At 36.4% G+C, this 27,075-nt stretch overlaps 2 protein-coding genes across 2 annotated transcripts; both read left to right on the top strand.

Annotated features, from left to right (window-relative positions):
- Positions 1 to 2,126: 2,126 nt before the first annotated feature.
- LOC128737734 (5-hydroxytryptamine receptor 1D) lies at positions 2,127 to 22,924 on the top strand. The gene is made up of 7 exons (XM_053832432.1): positions 2,127 to 2,471; positions 2,529 to 2,645; positions 16,097 to 16,169; positions 18,417 to 18,790; positions 21,507 to 21,635; positions 22,184 to 22,309; positions 22,391 to 22,924. The coding sequence occupies exons 1-7, from the start codon at positions 2,127 to 2,129 to the stop codon at positions 22,922 to 22,924; spliced, it is 1,698 nt and encodes a 565-aa protein (XP_053688407.1).
- Positions 9,525 to 11,042, top strand: LOC128737735 (probable flavin-containing monoamine oxidase B). Its single transcript, XM_053832433.1, has 2 exons — positions 9,525 to 10,728; positions 10,789 to 11,042. Exons 1-2 carry the CDS (start codon positions 9,525 to 9,527, stop codon positions 11,040 to 11,042), a joined length of 1,458 nt encoding a protein of 485 aa, XP_053688408.1.
- Positions 22,925 to 27,075: the final 4,151 nt, after the last annotated feature.

Genomic DNA, 27,075 nt, shown 5'->3' with positions numbered 1-27,075 from the left:
AATAAAATTTATCGAGGGCAATGTAAATTCCATTTCCTCCTCACCACTATCTTTTCAGAATTGACCACATGCCGGCAGCGCATACATAAATTATATGCAAAAAACTGACCTAGAGTTTAATTTTCTGGGTTTAAAGGCGGTAATTTTTAATTTCAGTTATTTTATTATAATAAAACGAAATCATTCCTCTTATTTGTATAATGTCAGGCAAATGAAAGCGTAAGATTTATCTGCTTTTGAAGAAACCGACGAAATGTTTTCTACAGGTTAGAATAACATATTCAGAAGCAATTAACATGATTGAAAATATTGTTTGTGCAGTGAAATAATTGGATTCAATTTCTGTTATATTGTGTAATTCACCGTTTTTATATCGCACAGTAATACAATATAAAAAGAATTAATTTCATTTCCTATGGATAGGGACAACCCTTTCTGTAGTCTTGGAGAAATAGGAGTGCTCTCAGTTGCATTTTCATTACAAAAAAAATGTACGGGTTAACCGTCCTGGTGTTGATATACGTTGCCTTGTTGGGTGTTGACCGAAAAGTAAACGGTTCGTGCCCACTTGAGTTTCCAAGAGAGAACTTGCAGATCGTCGTTACACAAACATTGGCTCGCATGCTGGCATGCCAAGACCAACTTTGCTTCTGTCTGCTGCGAACGCTGTCTGTGGTTTTAATGTTAATGCTGATATCGGTTAGTGTGGTAAACGGAGGGGAAGATTTGAAGGATTTTTGGGATTATGTCACAACAAAGGGAGCACTAGGGGAAACAAACTGGTCGGCTTGAATATCGGTCTCGTCTTGAGTCATGGGGAATTTCTGAAGTTGTATAATGTATAATCTTGTTGACTATTCGGGTTAGAAAGTTCTTGGGCTATTGATTATTGATATTCTGATTCGCGTATTTGAGGTCGCCTAAACTAACTGGAATATTATTAGCAAAAGCAGTTACATTGTGGTCTAGAACCACGGTAGACTTGAAACTTGTTTGTTTGCATCAGACGCCAAATTAATTCATTTAGGTCAGTCGGTAAATCGTTCCCATGAAAGAACCAACTTTTGCCGTTATTTGTTAGTATATATCGTTATAAGGTTTGCTATGTTTGCTTTTTATTGTTTTTTTTATGTGAATTAGTGAACGATCGAAAAGATTTTGGTTAGAAATTCTTTGTTGTCACAACAGTATAACGTATTGATAGGTATTAAAAATGGTTTGAGTAAAAAGTATAATTATGTTTTCTTGGAACATACTGAGAGGCAACCTAACAGTTATACAATTCCGGTAATAATTTCCAAACTAATCGTATTTGGAACATTAAAACATTTTGATTCCATCCTTAAGTAAGTTAGTAAGTAAGTAAATAAAAAGTGAAAAATATTACTAATTATATTTGATTAATTCAGTCAAATATTAGCATAACATGAACTAGTCTAAAGCACATCTTAGAAAAAAGGATTAAATTGCAAGGTGAAACAGCCCTCTATTTATGAGCATTTCACATAAATACATAGATATATACACATTAATCAATTTATCGAGCAGAGGGTTCATAGGACGATTGTAACATAGTGTGTAAGAAATTTATTCGTTCTAATCTTTTGTACAAAAAGAGCTTATCTACTTTTAGCAATATTGCAGATAATAACTTACTCTACAAGTTTTTCAAATTGTGCTTGACTGAAGTGGTATAGTCAATAAAGCAAAAGCGAAGCAAAAATTTCGTGCCAAATCTGAGTATCACCGATAGTCTTTCTTCGTTTAACTTTAACTGACAATATTTTATGAAATTTGCACATTTTTAAAATTTGCACAATTTTTTATATAAGGATTTGAGATTTGTCCATGAGTTTTGATGATTTGAATGTTTTTGTTAATTACATTTTCAACTGTTTATTATATGACATTATTCCTTCTGAAATCCCATTTAATATTAACTAACACGTTCTGAGATTTACAAATACAGTCAACTGTTTTATTCATCCCTCTTTTTGCCGATCATATAGCTGAGTAATCATTCATATTTACATAGTTTCAACTTAAATTCAGATATATTTTGCATGTTTAGTCTCGTTTACGCAGCTTTACCATTATTTCTCTTTTCAGATAATGTTGTTGTTGTAATGGATCTGAAAGCCGGCAAAAATCTCGTGGCACCAGCGATAAATAATATCAGTTGTTCAAGTAACCGTTTCTCTGGTAACTTTTTAGCTCAGATCGGCCCGTTGGATGTGTTGCAGGCACTGTTTATTGTTTTTCTAACATTTCTTGTGATTAGTGCAAACCTAATGGTGATAGTTGTCATTAATAGTCGGCGGTATGCGGCCTACATTCATCCGCAGCCTCGATATCTGCTGACCTCCCTAGCATTGAATGATTTAGCGATCGGACTGCTAATCATTCCTTTCGGGGCACTGCCTGCCTTAGTCCACTGTTGGCCTTACGGTGAAATATTCTGCCAAATCCAGGTGAATTCACTGTTCGCGAACTTGAATTGAGTTCACAGTATCTTTTACTTTCGCCAGGCCTTACTACGCGGAGCTTTATCTCAACAAAGTGCTGTTATTTTAGTATGTATGGCGGTCGATCGCTATTTATGCGTGCTGCATCCTCGGATTTACTATAAGCGATCCAGTAAAAAGGTAAATTCCATCACAATCGCAACTATTTATATTATATAAATTATAAATATATTCTATAAAATACTAAACATATAAACCAGAAAAACTTGTGTTAATTAATAACGATATTTCACAAGTGAATCGTCGAAAAATTTATGTTAAATTATTATTAACACATTATAAAGATTTATTGAATATAATAAATGAAAAATATTATACAATGCAACGAGTGTCATATTCCAATAACATTTTGTAATCAAGTTCAATTTTTATTCTTCGTTCAATTAATAATGTGGTTTTCTATCAATTAGTTATTTTTTGCCCTGTTAGATTCTTCCAACGATAACACTTTGCAAACATTCTTTGCAATTTTTCTACATCTAATGTCTCAGGTGTAAATATCAACAATTTGGAAACTTCTTATCTTCATGCTGATTTTATTTCGCAACCGCCCCCGCGGCTCAAAGAAGAGATTCGAAATAAAATAGAATTATTTACTACTCCCAAATCCTATTTCATCTTCACCAATGTAATCTCTTTATCGAAATTGATGATGAAACAATAATATCACGTCTCGAAGTTTCGCTTCGCTCATTCTTAGGCGATGGGTCGCTCCGGAGCATGGGCCGTTTTACCGCCCCAGCTCGTGTTAGTCAGACAACTCCATTCGATAAAACATTATCGGGGTGAAATTAGATCACTTATCATCATTTTTGGTTACACCACATAACAACTCTGAGATTGGTTTCTGAATGTTGTCTTTCCTCTGCTCTCTTTTCTGTGCTCTAATGTCTGCATTCGTTGTCAAGTGATTCCTTGTACATGGCTCGTTTTTATGGTACATTGTGTGCTGCCATCCACTCGAACATCCTTAGGCTTTTCTTTGTCGCGTCTTCTAGCATATTGAAACTGAGCTTTGCTGCTTCGATTACTGATAAAATAATTTTTTACGGTCGATTAAGTTGTTCTTTTGAGCTGCTGAACTGCTTCACGCTCATAAATGATTGGTATAGCGAGCAAAACTCGAACTGTTATACAACGGTAAATATGATTTCTCTGCTTTGGATGACTTCAGTGCCAAATATTTCGTTTCCATTATATTGGCAGATAAATACTCGTTTGATCTTTGTCACATCATTAAAAAATAATCGCTTTGATGAAGACAGGTTCAGACCGGGTTCAGAAGACATTTCTCGTTTCAAACATATAGGAGTGTAATGTAAACTTAACTTGCTACCATGGTTTGCACGCTCGGTAATTGGAGGAAAGTTATTAAAAATGTGATTTATTGCCAATTTATCTGAATTGAGTAGTTCGTTTCATCATCAAAGACCTACGACGCTTGAACCGCAGACAGGATTATATAACCGTTATAACCAGATTGATATCAGTCAATATAATAACCAGATCTTTGGTTTTAAAATTGGAAAGATATTTTCTTAAAAAGGGATAACAGTTTGTCAAATCTAAAAAATCGAAATTTTTAATTGATTGCTTAAAAAGATTAACATTTTGAGCAAATGTACTTGAAACCGTTTGGATAAATTCCGAAAAATTAACAAATTTACAACTATTTATACCGCGAAAATCGAAACTAGCTTTTATCTCAAGTAATTCACTGGCTTCTTTCGTTTGTTTCAAAGCTTTTAAAATTATTTAGTGCCTCGCTCATCTTTTTTTCGATATTGCAATCTATGTAGTTTTTAGAAATGTTTAAATTAAATTTTTTGGCTTAATTTTCTAATGTCCGCCATTTTGTTGGGGAAAAGCAACTAGCAAGCAGCGTTCAATATAGCTCTGGTTATTCTACGCCTTGGAAATATTCCATTTTGTAATTAAGTAGCCGAGCTGGGATGTGCGGGATCGCATGGTTTTCGACTTCTAATCTTACAACTGTCCTTCCCCTTGATTTTACGGAGTAGAATGAAATTAGCTATCATTTCTGGTCCCTTGGGATTCTCTCTGCGGTACATACTGCGCAGTTGGCCTGGCTGTTGACAAGAAAACTGATAGATTCATGTAACCGCCATTTTCCAGGATGCTTTCATGAATTGGTTGCGTTAGTATGAGATTAGATTAGATGAATGTCCGCCATTTTGTAATGCATTCAAACTAAAAGAAAAAGGATGGATCAAATATGAGATAATTTAGTTTACTTTCATGCAGGGATGGTCCGATCACTTTGACTCAATTTTGATTCATTTGACAGTACCGTCTCAGCTCTAATGCTGTAGTGTCCACGGTATAGGCATGGTGCGGGTCGAATCAGATCTTCTCATTAGATCCGCGGCCCGGAATAATTTCTGACATTAATAAACCCATAGATCCCGTTCACCATCCATCAAATTAGTCCGCGGGTCGCACGGACCATATCCAACAGCCGCATGCGGCCCGCGGGTCACAGTTTAGCCATCACTGCTCTGGTGAGTGATATTATTCAACACGGCCCGAAACGAACCAAAAACATTCGCATAGAGTCTCCGGGGTTCCTCGCATAGCAATCGTTTAGAGAAATTCTGCCGAAGATTTGTACAGAATACCTTGCACACAGATCCACCAAGACACTCACATATAACTTGGATTCTAAAATCAGGTATCCTGGTGTGCTAGCAAGGAGGGTTTTGTGACAATAGTGAATAAAAGTTCACATTAAAATTATGAATATTTACTGTCGTTATATAGTTGACCACGCGTGTCCATCTAACCGCGTCAATGGAGACGCCGAGCAGCGTGTGTTGTGAAGGACATGTATAAGTGCAATGACACATTCCAACGTTACGGGACACTATCCCTACTATGCAGATCGGTTCCTGTTTTATCAAATCCCTGGCATTCTAGTGTAAAATGAAGTACTCTTTAAACAACTATTTTACAAGGTATTTGCTAAAAAATTGGTAAAACAGGAGGCGATTTACAGGGTACCAATGGGTGCTCATTGTGTCCCGTAACGCTGGAATGTGTCCAATGCATATACCTAGTATCCTACATGTTAATGATATATTTGAATACCAATATGTGACAATAATAAAATAATGTAATCTAAATAATAATGATTTCAGGCTGGAAAAAATGGATGGACATGAGTATGAATAAACAATTCGTTTAAAAAGTTTAATAATTAGCTCTTTCCAAAATGTTTCTTGTTTTTGTTCTTCAAAATTAGGTTAACACAAGGTTGACACAAGTTTTAGTAATTTCAAGTTTTACAAGGTGTTAATTAGAATTGATGTTGATGGATAATTATTTGGAAAATAGTCCAGAACAAAAACTAATTCGCTGTAATTGACTAGAATATTCATTTCATATCTGTACTACTGATGGTGCTATAAAATATTGACTATTGTAGACTATCTGCCAGAAATTGGTTTGAATATTTGCTTGTTTTTTTACGTGGATATGTTTTAATGTGTCAATATAGCTGTATTTAATTATGTCCTATTCCTTAGTCAACGATGACCACCAAACTAGTGGCATGTGCTCGAGCTACTACGGCGTCAATGACAAATAAAAACGTTGATGACACACTTCTATATTTATAGTATACCCACGATGTTCGACTCTTCATGTTATATTTTTTATGTCTTTGTTCCTATCTGGTTATCTCTTGATGCCTGTACAGTTGATATCTTGATCATTTAGATTCATCCAATATTGAAAGATTTTTATACGATACAACCAGACCTAATTGCTATTCTAGTTAAAAATATAAATCTGAAAATATTTTAATATAAATCAATGCAGTCATTTTTGCTAATCTTCTCATCGTTTGTACTTATAGATACCTCTGTAAAGTGCAAAACAAAAACGTTGTCTGGTGAGCCTGAAATCTGAAAGCAGTGAGAGGCGGCAACCAATATAGCAAGAAAAAAAAATATACTCAAGGAATGTAGGGACACAGCCATGCGTGAGCCCAGATGATGTTACCGTATGAGTGTTGTCTCCAAGAAGCAATTTATGGTTTAATTAAGCTGAAATGATTATATGGTTTTGTGTTTTTACTACACTGGCCAAGAAGAATCGGAAGCTGGAAATCTTCTGTCAGAGCTTCACTTGGGGAGGAGATTTTTTCCATATTAGTTAGCAGAAACCTATGAGCCCTGTTTATGTTGTACTCTCGTAAGTCACACTGGTTTATATGCTACGCTATAGCATTCTGTAAATTATAGCAAATCATTTATTCACGACCAGGCACACCAAATGATTCTTTATACAGTTTAATTACGGGAATGTGAATCAGTATCAGAAAGTGGTACGCGCTGTAATGAGCATTTATATCATAAAAATTAATAGTCATAAAGATGATGAGTTGAGTAGTCATATTTTGCCATGTTAAAAGTAATGGCATGTTAAAAAAAACATTTCTTTTAAGAATTAAGAGGAAATGTTTTTTCTAGCGTTTTTTTATTGCATCTTCTTCACAAATTTTGCGTTAATTTTTAATTATATGCTATGTTGAATCAACAATATTTTGTTGAACTCTGATATATATATAAAGCAAAGCGTAGGTGCTACATTCTGTTATGAAACTTGACCTTCTGCTTTTAAACGACAGACTTCGCAGCCAGTTGTTAGAGTGCAGGACAATTGCAGGGCCAGTTGCTACGATATATACATATTAAAGATATATACCGGCTATATATTAAATTGGAGGTTTAAACCAGTTATTTAATTTTACATTATAGAAGGATGAGCTGGAGAGGAAGGGCCATCAGGACGCTGGCCGATTATTTGTTCACTATCTAAAGCTTCATTTGATGTGCTTTGACTAGTTTTTATTGGAATAGCATCTGTTGTTGTTGGCCACCTTTTGGTATTCGCCCATAACTTCTGTTTTATAAGGAATTTTGGAAATCTAAATACATCGTAGCAAAGGTCTAAGAATATGGTCTCAAAAATCATGAACTGATTGCTTAAAAAATAATAAAGCTAAGGAATTAATTATAACAGTGGCCGTATCCTAACGACATCATCCTATGTACATTGTGTATGTATCTCAATTTACAAATTTTATAAAGATGCTGTCTAAAAGAGGTTGTAACCGATGTAGTTAACACTTTAACGAGAAAATCTACATATAGAACAAAATAATCGACCATAAATTTTTCTCAGTGAGTAATTGTCAAGCTTCATTCATTCAAATTTAGGATAAATCTGATTTGGAAAAATAAGTGGATAGAACGTTGGTTATAGTAAAAAAAGCTTATAGACTGTTATCTGGGTGTGGCGTAATCAATATGATTCACACTACAATTCATTCATGATAGCATCTTCTCAGCTTTACTGCCAGCCAAATAACCAAAATTCAATTAATATCCATGAAAAATGCAAAAAGTGCCTAACTAGAAAAATTGCTAGAAATATTTCCCATCGATTGGAATTTTGACGTTATAAAGCTGCCGATTTTTTATTTTAAAATCCTAATTCACATTCTAAAATTTCGATGTTAAAATTGCACTCTTTTACCAAAAGATGTAACCCTATATCAATACATATTTCGGGTACGCTTTTAAATAACATTTTATCCGTATAACGTACGAGATTCTGAGCACTTTTTAAACCGAATTTAAGCTTTCAGCGAGGAAGACAAAGTGTAAAATAGCTCAAAAACGTTGCAACAATGACGGAAAACACTGCATAATAGACTATACACTATCTCTTTACAATATCGTATCTGACTACATTGGTTGTATTAATCTGTCAGCCATGTCTCTTGCAGTTGGAGCAGATGTTTGTGGTGAAACTGACAAACGAGACAAGATGAATGAAAGTAAAAGAAATCCTGTCACAGGCCGTTAAACATAGCGTGTGTTTGCTTGATAGTGCTCCGAAGAGACAAACAGAAGGATAACATTATTCCTAGGGTCGTGCCTATATTACCTTAATCCAATGGTGATGTTTACTGAGCGCTAGTATATCCCTTATCACATCTCGATGATATATAGAGTAAAATTATCCAGTCCAGACCGAAAGATACGAGTTCAACGATACTGATGAATGTGTCAGCTGAATAGCATTAGGAACTTAACAGTAAAACAAAAACACTGTGATGAAAGATGTGCGGTTCTCGAGCATAGGTGAAACCAATTTTGGCATTAAGGCGAACAGAGCACTCATATTGATTATTACACACTGTTAAGCGAGGTTTTTGCATTGGTTAGCACTAACGCAGAGTATATTTTCCACTGGAGGAACATACCATTTTATCCAATCTTCTGGTTTTTGAAATGCGTTTTACAACGTTCGCACCTAGCTAAGTTGAATAATATATGATTTTCCTCGGATTGGTATGGCATTTTTTGACCGATTTATTTACCTTTATTATCGTACAACAACGGTAAAACATCCCATGGAATTTTTATAGTGTACACCATCTTTACCGGAAATCAGCGATCCATCTTACAACTTGTTCGGTACACATGAATCCATCGGCCGGAAGTGTGAATGGTAAACAAATTGGAGCAGCTGTGATATGAAATTGCCATGTGACATACTGTGACCTTCGACTTGAAATATTATACATATGAATTATGATAGAAGAGCAGCCCCGGTTTTGCGCCTGAAATTATGTGCAGATTTTTGCTAAGTAAAAAAATAATCAATCACAGTAAAACATATTATGTAGATTGTCTTGGTTGCTATTTATTACTGTGGCACTTTGATAACATAATCAGGGATCTTCGATATTTTAGTCGTCTTAAGTTGCTGTAGTCTTCATTACATTACATTGATGATTGATGAAAAATGATCAATTACAATGCAACAAGTCAATTGCCATGCTTTGAGAAACTTAATTTATCAGTAGGAATAGAATAACCCTAGGAAGAACCTACTTCAGAATTAGGGATAATCTAGTGCTCCTTGACTATCTTGTCGAATTTCAGAAATTTGTGTTGAAAATTCATGTCGAATCTTGTCGATGCCTACGATGTCATTATCATCGGAGCCGGGTTGTCCGGATTGTGTGCCGCCAGATGCATTCGAGACAGATGCCCAGCTGTCAACTTCAAAGTGATGGAACAATCCACAAAAGCGGGTGGTCAACTGGATGGCTTCAAGTCGCGGTGGATTACATCGAATAACTTCCACGCCACTGAGCTATGTCGAGAGCTCGGTGTAGTACTTGTAGAAATGGGACAACTAGTGCCGAAGCATTCCGATTGTGATTTATCTGGACTGCAGGACATAACGCCTTTTCCCGGACATCTATTTGGTACGTTGAGTAAAATTGAAAGTGAACAACTAGTGGCGGAATTCGATTCACTCTGCTCCAGTCGATTCGTCATTGAGGACCCAATGAATATGGATGTATTTTTGGAGAGAAAATTGTTGCTGAATGCCTCAAAGGAGTTCTTTCGATTTTTGATCAAAATAAACTGTGGTTTTAGTGCGGAAGAATTGAGCGTGACGGATTGGATAAAGTTTTGCCGGTCACTGTCGTCAACTAGCAGTGCCTATGAGATGCTTACAAAAAGCGATACTCATCTGATACCCATTGAAGGATGGTCTGAATTAGTGGCAAAGCTGGTCGAAGCAGTGGGAATTGAAAATATAACATTTTCGAATAAAATAACTCGAGTGGAATACAGTAGCGAGGATTTTGCCTTGGTATGGGACGAAAAAGGACGTTGTTCAATGGCTAAGACGGTTATCTGTGCTGTTTCATGTAATGAGCTGATTCGAATCGATTTTATCCCGTTTCGTCCAATATGCTTTAAAGCACCAAATTCAACAAGCAATTTCACACATGTGACCAATTTCAGAACGCAATATCAGTCATGTCTCTGGCGAAATCATCATTATTCTGGTACATTGTTTCGACCATCCTTTCGGATAATATGTTTCGAAAAAGATAACCAAACTCTGGAAGGTTCATTTTTTCACTTGGCAAATTTAAATGATTACGAAATCAAATGTGCTATTCTTAATATCATTAGCTTGAGCTTCGGCTGTCGTAGTCTCTTATATCCGAACACCTTTGAGATGGCTCGCCAAGAATTGCCGTTCCATTTTGAAGTTCCAGTGGTGTATAGTCGGAGATTAATTTTTTCTTCTTCAAACGCAAGCTGTTGGTATCGAGGATTCAATAATGGATCCGTACAGGCAGGTTATGCCTAAATTTCAAATTTTACTTTTTATAACATACTCATCTAAGTTATCATTGCAGGAAATAAAGCTGCCATTTTGGCACTCTTGGAAGTGCGACCACAGAGCGTTTCATACAAGGATGTCACTGACACGCAATGTGTATTATTCAAATACTCACATCAGTTGTCTACAGGCAAACGCTTTTGGAGAACCATCAATTTTTCGAGTGTTAGTCGATTTGCTGCTGCTTTTGCTACATTAGCTGCTTCACTAAAAGTAATACTTCAAATGGGCAAAAACCTCTCTGGATTGAATGAACTCGAAACCGAGTAAAGTAATTGATTGTTAGGCAAGACAACATCAAGCAATTAATAAATTTCTATAGTCAATCACAATTCTGGTTTTACATAAATGTTGTACCCTGTTCAACCTACTGGTCAGCTGATATATATAAATGCATACGAGCATACTTGCATACATCCATAGATGCAAGCATATATACATGCATACACACATACGTACATACAAACATTATCACTTAATTTTTAATCGAACTAAATTTGGTTCATTTATTTGGAAAAGATAGCTTTATTGACCTTATATCTATTGAATTAGTTTATGAAAAGAATTATGTCTTAATAAGCGCAGGTAAGCTCTGGTAATATTCGTGACACTATGTTGAATAAATAACATTACTGCAGTTTCGATCTGTCTATGGCTATATTGCTATATATTAAATTGTCATTAAAACCATTAGCATCGATGATAGCCACCAAGGGAAGTGGCGATTGCGTAACGATAAAAGTCTACCACATCGTCATGGTTCTCATCTAACTAACGGTTAGTAAGTCGACGTTTATAATTATTCCAATTAATTTTCTAGGCATTGCCCTGTATCCTACTTTTCCATTAAATCAATACTTTGATATAGGCACGTATTGCCGGCGTATCGGAGGTAAAAGTATAATGTGCCTCGTAAGTACAGCGATTGTGAAGACCGACGTTAGCGAAAGTGAAATATTATGATCATTATCAAGTACGTTATTATTTACCTCACTTGTTCTATATTGCAATGAAGACTAAGAAATCTATTAAACATTAAAGTATAGATTATTTTCGTAATCGATACTGTCATTTTTGAAGGTATTACTGCTTCAGTTTTACCTATCGATTGACTTCAGCTTGCATTCATAAGCGATGCATGTATAGACGTTTTACACTTTACTAAAGCTGGATACAATCGAGAAATGCTAATATTTGCAGTTCAATATCGATTTTCAATGAAGACCGATGGTCGGTTAACTAATTGACGATACTTTTGCTTGATATAGTACAGAGGGAACTACCAATTTAGGGAATGAGATGCAGTTTTGAATATTTGAAAATAAAGATTATAAATTAAAATTTTGAAATCGGTTGATAGCTCAATCGAATTATACAATGTACAATAAGATTAAATTTTATAACAATTAAATTGTGAAGTTAGGCCATTACAAATATTTTAAAAAGTTTTTGTCCCTCCGATGTTGTGCCACTAAAGGGGGGGGGGGGGCAAAAAAAAAACAAAGAGAATTATCTAATCGAGCAAAAAAAATGGATTTTAGGCATTTTTATTTAAAGTTTAAACGTGAAAACCAAATGTTGTTCTTGCTTTTAATAAATACGTTGTTATTTTTCATGCAAAAATCTACGAACAAACAGACAAAAAGGAAAGAAAATTTTTTTGGCCGAGTTTCGGAAATTCCACTGTTTGAACTTCCATTTCTATTTCGTGCTAGAAGCGTTAACTCAACTCGTACACTCATTTTTCGAGTTTATCAGGCTGTAGAGCCCACAGACAAGTGATTTTATAAAAAAAAATTAACTCATATCCAACAAATTTTTTTTTTGCCCCCCGATTTTTCAAGCCAATTTCCAAGGGGGGGGGGTGACAAAAACTTTGGAAATGATTTGCAATGGCCTTATTTTGATCATAATTAAATTGTGAACGGTGAACGGTGAAAAAACATTGTAGCTCAATTGCCTCACTAGAATTTTATGGCATGTATCCTATGCTATCCTATGAATTTTATGGCATGAATCCTATGCCAATCAAGTCCTAGGTATCAGGTTTCTTAACTAGAGATAGACAATTCACTTCATACCTAATGAGCGAAATGTGAGTAAACTTATTGATTAGTATTATAATTAGTGTTTGTCGCACCACAATACTTAGGTAGCTAAGAGCGTTACTTCATACTATATTTACTACGAGGAACTGCTTTCAATTTGAAAATAAAACTTCTAATCGCAATATCAAACATTGAAGATTTCATAATATCCTGCTATCTCAAATAAAAAAAAAACGGGGCAAGACCTTGGATTATAAACGTCTTTAAGACTTGATCCTTCTTTATCGACAGACTTCGCAATCGATTATTAGAGTATGGGGCAATTACGGGGCTAGTGCAACGGTTCTATTGACTGATTCGAACATACGACGACTGTCTTGTTAGGCCAGTATCGTACCTTGGAGCTAACTAAACTGAATGATGTTCAAAGCTTAAAAGCAATTAGTTTTATGGAGCTTATGTCTTCAGCTTCTCTTCACGTCACGTTAAAAGGTAACGAAAATTAAAAAAGTTTATTCTTTACTTAATTTTCGTCTAAAGATACCCCTTTCAAGTAAACGGATTCAAAAAAAATTTTAATAAGTAATTTTTACAGTTTTTTTTGCAATATCAAACCACAGAATTAAAATTATAAGACTCCTTTTGTGAATAACGCATTTTTTTCATGTAGATAATTTTATCCAGATCCAGAATTACGAAAATTGTCTTTTCAAAACGGCATACTGAATAGTCAAGTGACCAAAATAGTCACAGAGAATATGAATAACCCTCCTGTATTTATTCCTTTTGACCTTTCGTTTTTATTCGATAGACTTCGCCGCTCTATTAGCGTAGAGCCGAGGAGGATTGCGCTGTATCAAGAATTTGTTCCAATGTAATCGTTCCGAGTGTTGAGCGTCCAGAAACCCGCAAATCGGTTTCAACTTGGTCGAGCCATCTAGCACGTTAGACCCCTCTATTTCTAGTGCCGGTAGGTTTCTTGGAGAGAACAAATTTCGCTGCAGTCGTCCGGCATGCTTGCGACGTGTCCGGCCCACCGTAGCCTCCCGACTGTTGCTTGGTGTACTGGTGGAAAACTCTCCAAGTAGTGCCTGCAGATCGTGGTTCATGTGTCTCCGTCATTCTCCGATTTCCGTTTGTACTTCCCAAAAATTGTTCACAACACTTTTCGTTCATTTACACGTATATTTTCCGTAAGCAAAGTTACAGTCTCAACTTCGTAGAGAACTCCCGTTCTGATTAGCGTTTTGTATAACGTCATTGTGCGGCGATTTATGCTCCCCTACCTTGATTGAAACGTCTTGTTGAGGGAAAAACAAACCTGGCTTACAACTTGAATGCGTCGTTGAATCTCCTTACTCGTATTATTGTCGGCAGTAACCAGAGATCCCCGACGTTGTTTGCTACGAAAACTCTTCCTGTCATATTTATTGGGTTTGGATGCATTGATTTGTAGTTCAATTCTCCTAGCGTCTGTTTTTAGTCTAACGTAGATTCCCTCCCCCTTACTAGTAGTGATGTCGAGCATGCCCAACATTCTGGAGGATTTTTCAGAGTGTGAAAATTTAAACCGTAGTAGCACGGCACATCTGGTACTGTCCTATGAAAGCTTTTGCTAGGAATAGATTACTTTAGCTCCCAGTTGGCCTCGAGGTAAGACGCTGGTCTAATAGGCCAGTCGTCGTATATTCGAATCTCGGCTGGGAGAGGGTGTTAGAGTCAATAGGATCGTAGCACTGACCCCACATTGTCCTGTATTCTAACAGCTGGTTGCGAAGTCTGTTGTATAAAAAAAAGCAGAAGGTCAAATTTCGATAACGGAATTAGCACCCAGGCTTTGCTAGATGACTTAACAAGATTTGGGAGCACACTTTGTAGACATCGTTATCGCGGTAATTGTAGCAATCCAACCAATCGCCCTTTTGTAGCTGGGACAAACCAAACCTACCATCTCTCTCCTCCAGTAGTTTCTCTTCCTCTCAAATCCTGGGAATCTTCCCATGAGATACCGTTACAAGTAGTTGCCTACTATGTTTGTAGAGCCGGGAATCAGTCCTTTCTGGCGACTCTGTCAGTCGGATTACCTACGAATGGCCGAAATAACAAATGGCATAATATACCTAATAGCTGAATCACGAATGGCCGAATCACAAAAGGCCGAAACACGAAGGGCCAAACTTCATATTTGGCCGAAAATATTGACGGCCTTCATCCTGCACAAACGTTGGGTACACGCTGTCATTACTCGCTGCCGCTCGTTCGGACTTCACTAAGGGTTAACCCTTACTAGTCAGTAAACCTAGGAAAATGCATGCACCTAAATAGAAGTGGTTTCTGCGGGGGGCTGCCCCCCGCAGTGGCCGGCGCTTCCGACGGCGGGTCGCCGACGCACACTCGCGGCCTGCGGCCGTCTCGTCCTGAATCATCTAGGAAACATTTGCTGCTGACACGGTAAATAGGTCTCGCATTTGCGCTTAGGGGAAGAACGAACTTTCAATCATCTATACCCTATAGTAAATAGTTGTGTTGCTTATTTTGTTTTTTGTTTGATTAAAGTTAGTAATTAACTGTAGGTAGTTAATTCCGAAAAAAATCAGCCTTTCGAGATTCGGCCTTCTGTGACTGTTGTTGAAATTCGGCCATTTGGATTTCGGCCATTCGTGATTCGGCCATTTGTGTTTCGGCCATTCGGTACCAGGTCCTGTCAGTCTTCTGCTCTCCGATCGCTCGCCGAATCTCTACGAGATCGCACTTCCAGGATAACTTCCGTTCCACGTTCTTCTGTTTTGCCACCATTCGATATGCTTATCGAAGATACGTTGCGAATGATTGCCAATCAGTAATAAGATTAAAGCAAATAATGTAGTGACAAATTTTACTCATCTTTCGTGGGATAAATGTATGAAATTGGTTTTTATCTTCTTATACTACTCAGCGCCACTTGGTGTGCTCAGACCTAAACAGAAGGTGGAGCACCGACCATCCGGTTTACATCACAAGGGGTTCCAATTCCATACATTAAAATTTATTAACAAAGGGACACGTGTCGCAACATATCCCAGCCTGGCTGGGTACGCTAACGCTCAGTGCACTTGATAGTAGGTGTTGATTCCCCGTCTTCACCCGTTAGCGGTTATCACCGACTGGTCGATCAGTTTTGTAGAACATATTGACGAGTAGTACGCATTTCCAATTTCAATTTTTGTTCCTTGACACTCTATAATAAACCGGATGGTATCTCACTGAAGTAAAATGATTGTTTTTATCCTTTTACAGGGTTGTGTTGCAATTCTAAGCGTTACTTGGATACTTTGCTTAACTTGTTTTGGATTGCTTGTGCTGCCGAAAGGTAAGAAATGTTTCGATATCATTTGTTTATCGATGTCTTTTTTAGTGTAAGAATATACAGAGGTTAGACATACGACATACGACGACTGGCTTGTTAGACCAGCATCGTACCACGAAGCGGGTGGTAAAACTAATGGCATTCGATGTGGAAATTTTTCCAAAATATTCCGAGATCCGCAGTGCCCAGTGAATACCGGAAATATTCCGAATTATTCGGATGTACGTCAAAAATTAATTTTTTCGTTGAGGTATTTGTTTTTTCTAGTATTAATTTTTTTGTTTAGATTATAGTCACTTTGACCAGTTTTGTGTCATTCGTGACTTCTGCTGGCTTGGGATTTGAACCCGGGTCCTCGGCGAGAGGGGCGTGAATGCTAAACACTACGCCAGGACTGACCCTAGTATTAGAATTTATTTATATTATATTTTTTAATAAACTTGAATTAATTTGCAGTCCTCTGGTGAAAAGTGCACGGAAATCGGTAAGGGTATCCAAAACCCAATATTTTAACACATCAAAACATTTGAGACCAAAATCTAGGTCTTTTGAAATACATATTTTTAATTAATGTATATCGCTAGAATGCAATGGAGACACATGATGTTTTGTTTTTAAAAAAGCATAAATGGCAAAGAGATGGATATTTATAGCTTATCTTTGTGAAATCGCAGTGTTGTTGTTTTTTAAATTAAAGAATTTCGAGTGGTGGGTATAAAACCATACAAATGTAAAAACAAGCATGTGTGCAAGCAAAATGTGTATGACAATATTTCTTAAACAGTTTTCTCTCGTGTATCAGATCAGTTCGTCAGTAGGAAAAGCTTATTTTATTTATACGGGCTATTGTCTAAATGTCTTAGGGCAATGTTAGTATGCCGTCTACAGACTACAGTGGTAAGTATAACTTTGTGTATGTGCCATCACTCTTACCACACACTGACATCATTAGATGACACAGTAGCGGAGAGTCGTCAACAGTAAAACAGCAGGATCACTGAGACAACGTAACTTCGCAATAAAGCATTCATGATCCATGATATTTTCCTGGAAAGTGAAGTTTGTGAACCTACATCACATAATGTAGTTTTAGAAAAATATATTAATTTTTCAATATAGTTTTCAACAAAAGTCATTTTTAGGGGGAGTCAAAGGAAATTTTATTGCAATCATGTTCAGGTGATTTTCAACAATAAGCCGCATATTTAATTCGAATTAAATTTGCTCATGGCATCACATAGTAATGAGACTGTATTTTTTATAAAACATTCTTATTGGAAACAGTGAGACACAGAGCCAATGCTCAGGCCATGCGAATTTTTGTTAACTTTTTTTGTATTAAATTGTACATCAATCTATGTAGATGTGAAAATAGTCGGAATTTTCAATCATACAAAAAAGTAATATATTCTTTATGCACATAATAAACAGCACGGCCTACAAACTAGTTTTAATACCCACAAAATATGCTTTAAATTTAATTCAAATATGTTTCTCAGTATTCAATACTCGTTGTCTAACTCTTCCCACCCGTTAGGGAAGAGAGTGACAAAAGGATACCTTCACATTTGTGGTTGTAAATAATTTAGCTCATAACCAAAACGACTGAAACTTTTTTCAGACAACTAGAAGGATATAGCTTTCAAATGGATTGAAGATCTCGTTGATAGCTATCATCCAAAAAAATTAAAAGTTTTTTTGGAAAAAAGCGTCTCACTGTACTTGTCTCCCCCCTACATCAACAGATGGTGTAAGTCTTATAGAACCTTCTGCTTTGCCTAGTCTTGAGTTCTGTAGGTTTCGGTTAAAGTATTGTTTAAGGCTATGCCAAGACATAATAAAACAAATAGTAACACAGCATTTATTGTACGAGGCCATTATGCGATTTAACGGTCATAATTTTGCATAAATTGTCGTTAAAAAATATTATATGTGAATGTAAATGATTGTATCCAATTGCATTTTAGTGAATTATTTCACTTAACTTGAGAATTGCTTCTAAATGTCAACCAACAGTAACGGGTAGACTTGATAATTATTTCTTTTTTTTTTTCATTTATACGCGAATTCTAAATTTGTTTCTTACTGTAGACATTTGTAGCAAACATCGATACTTATTGAAATTTATTACCCAGTAAAGTTTTAACTTAGTAATAGTAGTTGGAAATATCGTAATCGATGGTTCGGAAATCCTGCGACGACCATATCATATTTTCTTCTTGTTCTTTCTTCTATGTTTCACCCCACCAGGTTACTACTTCAACAAATCTGGTTTACTGGCATGTGAGCCATTCTACAGTAAATCTTCCTACCGGATACTGTCCAGTTGTGCGCTGTACTTTCCCACGACGATGGTGTTGATGTATTGCTACGGGTCAAGTTTCCACGCCAATCGATATAGATCGTCGACGCCAACCGGTGCCGGAGTTACAGGAATAGCCGGAACGTCCACTACCTCTATGCAGGACCAGTCGGCTACTCTTGTAACAACTTCCGCAATGGGTGTGGGCGGGGCGGCGACTGCTACCACGACCGAAATCGGAACGGTCAACAATTCACCGTGTGCTGGTACGCCAACCGGCATCTCCGTTGCGACACCCTCAACCGTTTCGTTCTCGGAAAAGGTATGTGTTTTTGAAAATCCTCCATGCTAGTATAATTTAATCACACACATTGTTAAGCTTCCTGGAACCATATCCGCATATTTTCACCCAGACACATCCAATAGCTATGTTTGCTATTTGGTCGAATTAGCAGAGTGCCACAGCTTTTGAAATTAATACAATTTATTCGCTGTCTCCTGCACACTTTCGGGAAAACTATTTTGTCTCAGCTGTTCCATGCCTTTTGGTCGGCAACGAACGCGGCACAGCAGTAACTATTTCAAATTGCTTTGCAGGTGTACGGGTACAGTGGTAACTACTGTTGAAACAAGATCTAATAGCCAGCTAACTGGCTGCGGTATAACAGCGGGGTTTTTCATGAACGCTATACAAAATTTAGTCCGCACAATATATTACTATTGGAGAGTCGGTACGTTTTGAAGAAGGACATTCGACAGCAGGCAATAATTGCTGTGTAATTTTGAATGTAATTGTAATTATTGCTTTCTGTGTAAGCAAATCTATGCAAATGCAATAGACTTGATAGGGGTTACGGAGGACAAGAAGTGGTCATTGGTATGCCTGCAAAGTATTTTTATTGGCCAAGGAAAAGGCAAATAGGCTGAATTTAGAAACCCGATGAAAATACCCTTCCCGTACCCTAGTACAAGCGTCCAAAATTCGAAGGAATGGTTATGTTTACTCTTGGGTTTGTTAAATCATTAAATCGTCACAGAAAATGTTTCCAGGTAGCCACCGTGTTGGTTAAGCACATCATCATACTACTCATCATAATCACGGCTCACATCTTTGTTCCACATTATAATATAGATTTATAATTTATTACCCCAATTGTTTGTCATATTATGTGTCTCATAATTTTCAGTAAAATTTACTTACAAGCTAATCAGAAACTGGAAATAATCATTTGCAAACTCGGAAAATCGGAGTATTTCAAAACAAGGCAACATCCAATGAAAATGAGGGTATGGGCAAAAAAAAATGAGAATGCAAAACACGGCTTTCTCTATTACGAATTACGAGAAAGGACAAGCAAAACATCACAACAATTCACTTCCCATACAAAATATATTCTCCAAATTCATTCATGTAAGAAATCGTCGCTTTCACGGGGTGCATCCTTGTCCTCAAATGTTGTCTGGCATCGACGAGAGGTCGGTCGCTGTCTCACCGATATCCCCATTACCAACTAAATGACCACTTTTTGTTACCTCGGGGGTGAAATATTTGAATACATGCTCCGCCGCCTGGGACTGCTTTCTGCTCGACACCGTTGGTGGTATAGAAGAACGTATCATCGTATCGTTGTTATCGTTTTTGCATTTTTATGGGTATCCGTTTCCAGACCAACGCTGTTGTTAACACTGTATTTTGGTTTTTAGTCTTTCTATTTTATTTTTCAGCTAGTCCACCCTATGATTGAGAGAATCTTTAGATGTATGCTTAGTGTTTCCATTGTACTGAGCGCTGTTCGCTTAAACCCAGCGATTTTTCACAATAATCGATTTCTAATGGCTGAAATCGTAGTGGGAAAATTTCCAGAAAGTATTGATTGCCTTGAATTGATAACCACAGTCTTGGGTATTAATAAGATTTGTCAGTCTATCATTGCTTGCATAGAGAGGGTTCATCCCATGTATTGTTTTAAGTTTTATGCAAATATGCGTTTATTTGTAAACCATAAACTATAATTTTGCGATATATAGTATTGTTTTTGAGTAGAAAACAGCCTAGGTACATATGTATGTGTAACTTTTTTAAATCATTTGATATACTTTTTGATGCCTTACTTACTGAAAGGTAGAACAAGATTTTTTTATTAGATTGGTTTTCACCGAGAGGGTCAACAAGATTTTTTTAAACTATAGAATAATCAAAAAGTTGCTCTGGGGGTGTCGAAGCAACTACATATGCTATTTAAATTACTCTTTCTATTTTAGCAACTTTTAAGGGCCTTTCTACAAAAAGAAAACCTTAACACAGACAAAAGTATATTCTTCAAACGTTAGGCTCTCCTCTACTCTTTCTACTTCGTCATGATGAGAAGAAGGGTGTGTACGTCATGCCATAAGAAAGGCATGAAAAAATGAAGGATAGTCTTAATAGTGAATTTGTGGGATTACTGCTTAGAGCTGCTATTTTGCACTACTTATTGACATTTTGCCTTTAGAAATCATATTAGGTATTTATAAATCCTCTCCGCAGCACAGGAATGAGGGTTTAATTTAAATGGATATTAAAAACGATAGTCTGCTGACTTCGCAGGCTCTTTTCTGTGCCCTTATTTTGTATACCGACGTATTTTAATTTCATTCGACTTATTTCGAGTTGTTTCGCCCGTTTGATTTTGCCGATTGAATGGAAAACACTATCCACTTTTGTTCGATAAGTCAATCCATCAAAATACGCAAGATATCAGCAATAATTAACAGTGAAGGATTGTTAGGCACATAATTATTTTCTTGTAACGGACTATGTGCATATAAATCTTATTCTGTTCTGATTGTTGTTAAATAGTGCTCAAGATCGTATTGTATGTTTTAATCGGTTTGCAACTTAAACATTTAGTATAATAATTTATATTTAGTAGTCATATTAAGCATTTTAAACTTTTCTGGGCTTTTGATAAGCGAATCAATTATTGGTGAATTCCTAATAATAATAATTATGTATAAAGAAATGCAATATCAATTTCGCTTTTTCATTTACTTCCCAGCTAGTGGAACACGAGCAAAGATTGAATGGATCAACTTCACGCACAATGGCAGCTATATCATTAGGTTTTATAGTAATTGTCACGCCCTGGACTATACAGGAGATTGTGGCAACCTGCACGGGATCAAAGGTAAACTAGTGGCGAATGACGCAAACATTTACATTCGCTGTACGTGACACACTGGTGTTGCAAGTCGATATCCTGACTAGAGCCAAATGTCCCAGTAGCTAATGCTCTCGAGGTTAATTTACATTCATTTGCTGCAAAATATGGCTGACAATATTCGCAATAATGCACACTTGAGTGCACTTTTACTGTATCTACATTTCTGTCTGACTGTCTCGTTGGGTGCAATGGTCTGGTGGATCACTTCTGTGGTATAGTTGGTACGCGATAATAATGCATTAATTTAAAGTTCGTTGAACCGTGAAAGTATCATGACTTAATGGTTGTGAAAAAAGACGTCACGTGGTTTTCGCTTTGTCCTCATTCGCTTGCGTGGAAAATAAATTTTATCAAAGTTCAAATAAGTGTTATGGGTGGGTACAAGGACATTTGCGTATGTCTGTATTTTCCGGGACATTTCGCTCTAGATAATGGTTATTGTTACCACTGAAGATATGTTTCAGAACGATGACTTAGTTATTTCTTTTTATCATTTTTATCTATCACTTCAGATACCACCTTCGATCGATTTCTGCGTTACGTGGATAGCGTTAAGCAGTAGCTTTTGGAACCCATTTCTTTACTGGTTGTTAAATGCCAGGTTCCGTAAAATCTGTAAAGACATGTTCGCGTCAAAGGTATAACTGTTTTGGCAAATTCACAAAAAAAACGTTTTCCATTGGAATTCTAATGCACTTATTTTCATTAATATTCAACAGTGTTTCAGTAGCCGAACTTCGCTGGATGAAAAGTGTAGCATAAACATAGATTATGATTCACATATGACACCACTGCCGCTTCCACCGGGCCCTCCACCAGCGACGATCTGTCGCTCAGCAAATCATACACCTCGGCCGGACATCGAAGGTTCGGAAAAGTACTGGGGTGATATTCTAGAACGGACATTTAGCAGTGGTAGTATTAATAACATTCATCGTAGTACCTCAACGAATTCGGCATTGTACAATTTACATAGACATCAGCTTAGAGCTAATGAGTACCATCATCAGCATCAGCTTCATAATGGAGACAGCAACCATCAAAGTAATAACAGTATTTATAAGTTTCCCCACGAGTATGATAGTGATCCGTACGTTGCTAGTACCAAAGATGGTGAGTTCACTGTGATCTTTCCGACCACCAATTCAGACCCACAGATGACTGGCGAGCACGAACTCCACGACATAAACTGCGCAAAGAACCGGGCTTTTTTTGTCGGTTTCAATCATCATCAAACATTACCTGATATCTAGTATTGTAGGAAAAGGACAAAATTGTGAATAAGTATTTAATTGTTAGTGATTAGCAGTTTTATAGAGCACAATTAATCGTAAATCGGGAAACTTTGCAAACAGCAGAAACAATAATCGTGAAGTGGCGTAATTTGTACATTAGATAAATTCGAAGCGAAGTTAACTAGTGACTGTGTAGTGTGTATGTGTGTGTAAGATAGTTGATTTATTAATTTTAATTATTGTTTCCATTGCATAATAAACAAAATCCAATTCGAAGGCTGGCCCTTCTTATATTTATTTATTCATTTCATCATTCATTATACATCTCACTACATGTTAATTTACATTTTAGTGTAAATTGTGATAGTTAATAGAAATTATGACAGCCAGAAATTATAAAAGTGTTGCCAACATGCAGTTAACACCAGATGAATGAAATAAATTAATTTGAATTTTTAAAAACTGATGTATACTTTTTGCCGTAAAGAACGCCTCCTTGTTGGTACTATTTCTGGCTCGTTTACCGACAGTGGGCCGGTTGCAAATAAGGCTGACAGGTAATACCAGATGACATTTTAAAGCTGACGTTGAAAACAAAACGAATATCTCAATTGATTTCCGACGCATTGTAATAACTCATCAACTACGGAGTTATTTATAATTCATATATATCGAAAAAATATGCAAGCGAAAATTGAAAATTGTCATTACTAGTTTAAAGGCATAATTCAATAAAAAATGATGAGGTAAGTGAGTGAATTTAATCCCTAACACGTACTTATTTTAAATTGTCATTACACGTAAAACATAAAGTAGGATAATTTATCCAACATACAGCCGCGCTTCGTTCTTCAAAGAGCGTGGACGGTAGCCCTATGGTCATTTTGCAGGCAGGAGATAATAGCTATTACAGCCAACAACGAACGGCTATCGGTTATTAATCGTACATGAAATATTTGAATTGGAGGAGATCAGAGCGGTAGCATCTGGTTACAATCTGCTATTGTTGGTTGGACGTGGCAGTAGGATGAAAGATGAATAAAACAAAACAAGCGGTACAAATTAATACAGTGATTAAAGCAGATTGTCTGCGATCTATTTTATTGTATCGAAACTTAAAATACACCGAGGAAATAAACAATGGGAATTGTCAGGTATATCTTTGAAGAGATTTATTTCCTATCAGTTTTAAGATAATCTGTATTGGACCATGAGGAATCATTACAAAATTTACCTCATGTCAATAAACGGACCACCACTGAAAGTTATGAGGCGAAACGTCTGATTGTTTGTATTAAAAATTAAGAATTGAGGAAATTTTAAATTTTTAATTAACCGAACGCATTTTAATCACAATTTCACTGATGTATTGCTAACTTGTCCAAAATTATCACGCAAGCGCTTACATGTTTACTGCAATTTGGTAAGCGCTTGCAATATAATTTAGTGCTTGCCTGTTAGAAATGCTGCAATCAGTGCTCAAAGTAGCGAGATGGTGACTCTCTTCACCAGCCGAAAATAATGTAAGTTTTTGGCAACAATTTTTAATTCATCATTTTCGAAAACACAGTGTGTTTCTCAGAATTGAAAAGTGATTCAAGATGATACTCTTATCAAAAGATTCTCAAAATCTGAACAAAATGCGGTATTTTAAGTTAATTTATTTTAAACTAATTAAAATAGGGAACCCCTGATTAATCGGTTCTTTCCCCTATGATACATCTTTAGTTGAATAATTTAGAATACAGGGCCCTATTACGTAAGTCACATCGAGCAGCTCGATTAGCTTCAGTCACTGTCAAGTGTCAAGTGAGGAAAAAATCGATCAACATTGTGGCTCAATGTATGACCAAACCAAAGCAAGCTCAAGTGGCACTTGCTGACAGTTGAGTAACTAGCTATTTATCGGTCGACTCAGTCGAGCTACTCGACAAAATCATGTTGCATGTGCATGGAGTTGCACTCGGCGTGACTTACATAATAACGACCATAATGTTTCATATATTTGGAATGCGTGTCAGTCGGTTTGACTCGTATGTAATCTAAAAATCTGATGACTGACTGGTAAATTGAATTGTATGGGTTGAAGTTTCATATCTACTTAGTTTTTAAATCCATATGTCCTGGAAAACAATGATATATCCGCTACAATTTAATATTCTGAAAACAATTTGAATTACATTCTTGATGATTGGAAAACCATATTATTTTTCGTTATGAAAACTACGTCTCTCGACAATGTGACCTTTTTTAACATATACTGGTTATTATTACCTGTTAAATAGCTAAATAATTTGGCAAACTCGATATCTAACAGCACGAAATTAAACTTTCAATTATCTTTCGTAAAACGATACAACCATCTGCTCAATGCATGCTTCCTGTTAGCAGTTCTGGAGTGACCCAGAGATAGTTTCCATTCACGTATACTCATCTATGAGTAGGTGAGTAGATGGTCATTATTTTATGTGTAGGTGGTCAGGCATTGCACAGTAGCAGCATATTCAATTCCAGCCACGAAATTGCTCTGAAAACTATGAGCAACTTAATGGCCCGTAAAACCATTCTATCCGGTCTATTTCCACTATTTCCTCCTTTCGCTACAGTCAGAAAAGCTACTCATTTTCTTTCGCACTAATAATCAACGCCAGAAACAAACCCGTGCCAAAAGAAAGATGGTAGTAGAGAAAGTGCACATATACAATGCGTGAATAAGGAAGATTAAGAAAATTTTTCTATGATGGTTTGGTTCTGTTAGCCATTTGAATACTGCTATAATGTTTTCCTTACCAATAATTGGAATAAATAAATAAACAGCTAAAATGATATAACATCTATATAGTATAAAGAAAACAGAATTCCAACGTCTGAAATGTTAAAGTAAACTACAAATGACGAAAAAGTTTAATTATGTTATTTGTCTTCTGATTCGTTTACATTAGAAATTTAAGCTGCTATTTAGATTACATTTGAGAACGCCTTTTGGCTTAGCACTATAGCCTTTTGCACGATTTTATTCATAAGCTTGATTATTTCAGCAAACAGTGTACCTGCTGAAGAAACATATTTTCTAACAAACCTGCTATAAGCTCAGTTTGGCAAAAAAGTTAAAAAAATATATATCATTCTCAGTGTGCATCCAATCCTTTCTGATGGCCATTAGCAATACACTGGTAGCTACTAGAGATCGAGTCATCCACAAGTGTCAGTGCTGTTGTTAATGGGAACAAAAGAGTCGATCTTGGTGCTCATCTGAACATGAACGTTATTGGAGAAATCTTAAAGTGTGTTCGTTGGACGTTTCATCGTTAAGGCTTGTGGCATGGTGGCAATTTCTTTTGTAACAGTTTAAGTTAACGGAAAACTAGCAGTCATTAACTTTTCGTCGGAGAGCCCAATTTCGGAAGCAGTTATTTGGCTCAAAAGCGGGCTCTGTGTATAGAAATGAATTCACCGCCTTCTTCTTGCCAATCTGAACACATCGAATATATTTCCATGAACATAATTTTTGTTTCAAACAAAAAAACTGCTTTTGAAATTGGTAGAATCGATGACGATTAATTTCACCTTAAATTGCAGTATTTTTGTCAGATCCCCAACTGGTGACGCAGACTTAATTATCATATCGTTACAAATCAGCGGGCTGAATCTTTTCATTGATATTTATGTGAATGACATGCGACATTCTAATGTTTCTTACCGAACGGGGTATAGAGCTATAAGCTCTTATTTATCATGTACACCTCCTATGGGGTGTACTATTGATAATAATTTAACTACCAAGGGTTACAGTTACAGTATCCCCTCAGGGATACAGAAATAACGCGGTATATATTTGTTTGTGTTATTAAAATTCCTTATCCACCGCTTCCTATTCGCGGTGACGGAATTCTACGATTTTACTCTCATGAACTTCCCGTATGGCGTATGTGTGCAAATCTGTGCATTTTTTATTCTGTCTTTTGCACTCTTTAACAAATTTCTATCCCAGCTTCGCTCATATCGTAAACTTTTATAGGTGGCAATACCGTAACTCCGTCAACGCGAATTCCTTCAGTTTTCCTTCCCGTTTTCATCGGCAAAATGATGACACGGGTACGATGGGCAAGGCAAAAATGTTCCACATGATTGTGAGAAACATGCTGCTCGAGCCACATTTGTTGATCCTT

This window comes from Sabethes cyaneus, chromosome 2, assembly GCF_943734655.1.
Source record: "Sabethes cyaneus chromosome 2, idSabCyanKW18_F2, whole genome shotgun sequence".
Classification (NCBI taxonomy): Eukaryota; Metazoa; Arthropoda; class Insecta; order Diptera; family Culicidae; genus Sabethes; species Sabethes cyaneus.
The sequence above is the reverse complement of the archived record's forward strand: the minus strand, read 5'-3'. Positions and strand labels throughout refer to the sequence as shown.

Excerpts from the sequence above, each read along its gene's own strand:
- LOC128737734 (XM_053832432.1), top strand. The coding sequence starts at position 2,127 with ATGGATCTGAAAGCCGGCAAAAATCTCGTGGCACCAGCGATAAATAAT. Across the intron at positions 18,791-21,506 it reads CCGTTTCGTTCTCGGAAAAG|CTAGTGGAACACGAGCAAAG; the intron begins GTATGTGTTTTT and ends TTTACTTCCCAG. Across the intron at positions 22,310-22,390 it reads AAGACATGTTCGCGTCAAAG|TGTTTCAGTAGCCGAACTTC; the intron begins GTATAACTGTTT and ends AATATTCAACAG.
- LOC128737735 (XM_053832433.1), top strand. The coding sequence starts at position 9,525 with ATGTCGAATCTTGTCGATGCCTACGATGTCATTATCATCGGAGCCGGG. Across the intron at positions 10,729-10,788 it reads TAATGGATCCGTACAGGCAG|GAAATAAAGCTGCCATTTTG; the intron begins GTTATGCCTAAA and ends TTATCATTGCAG.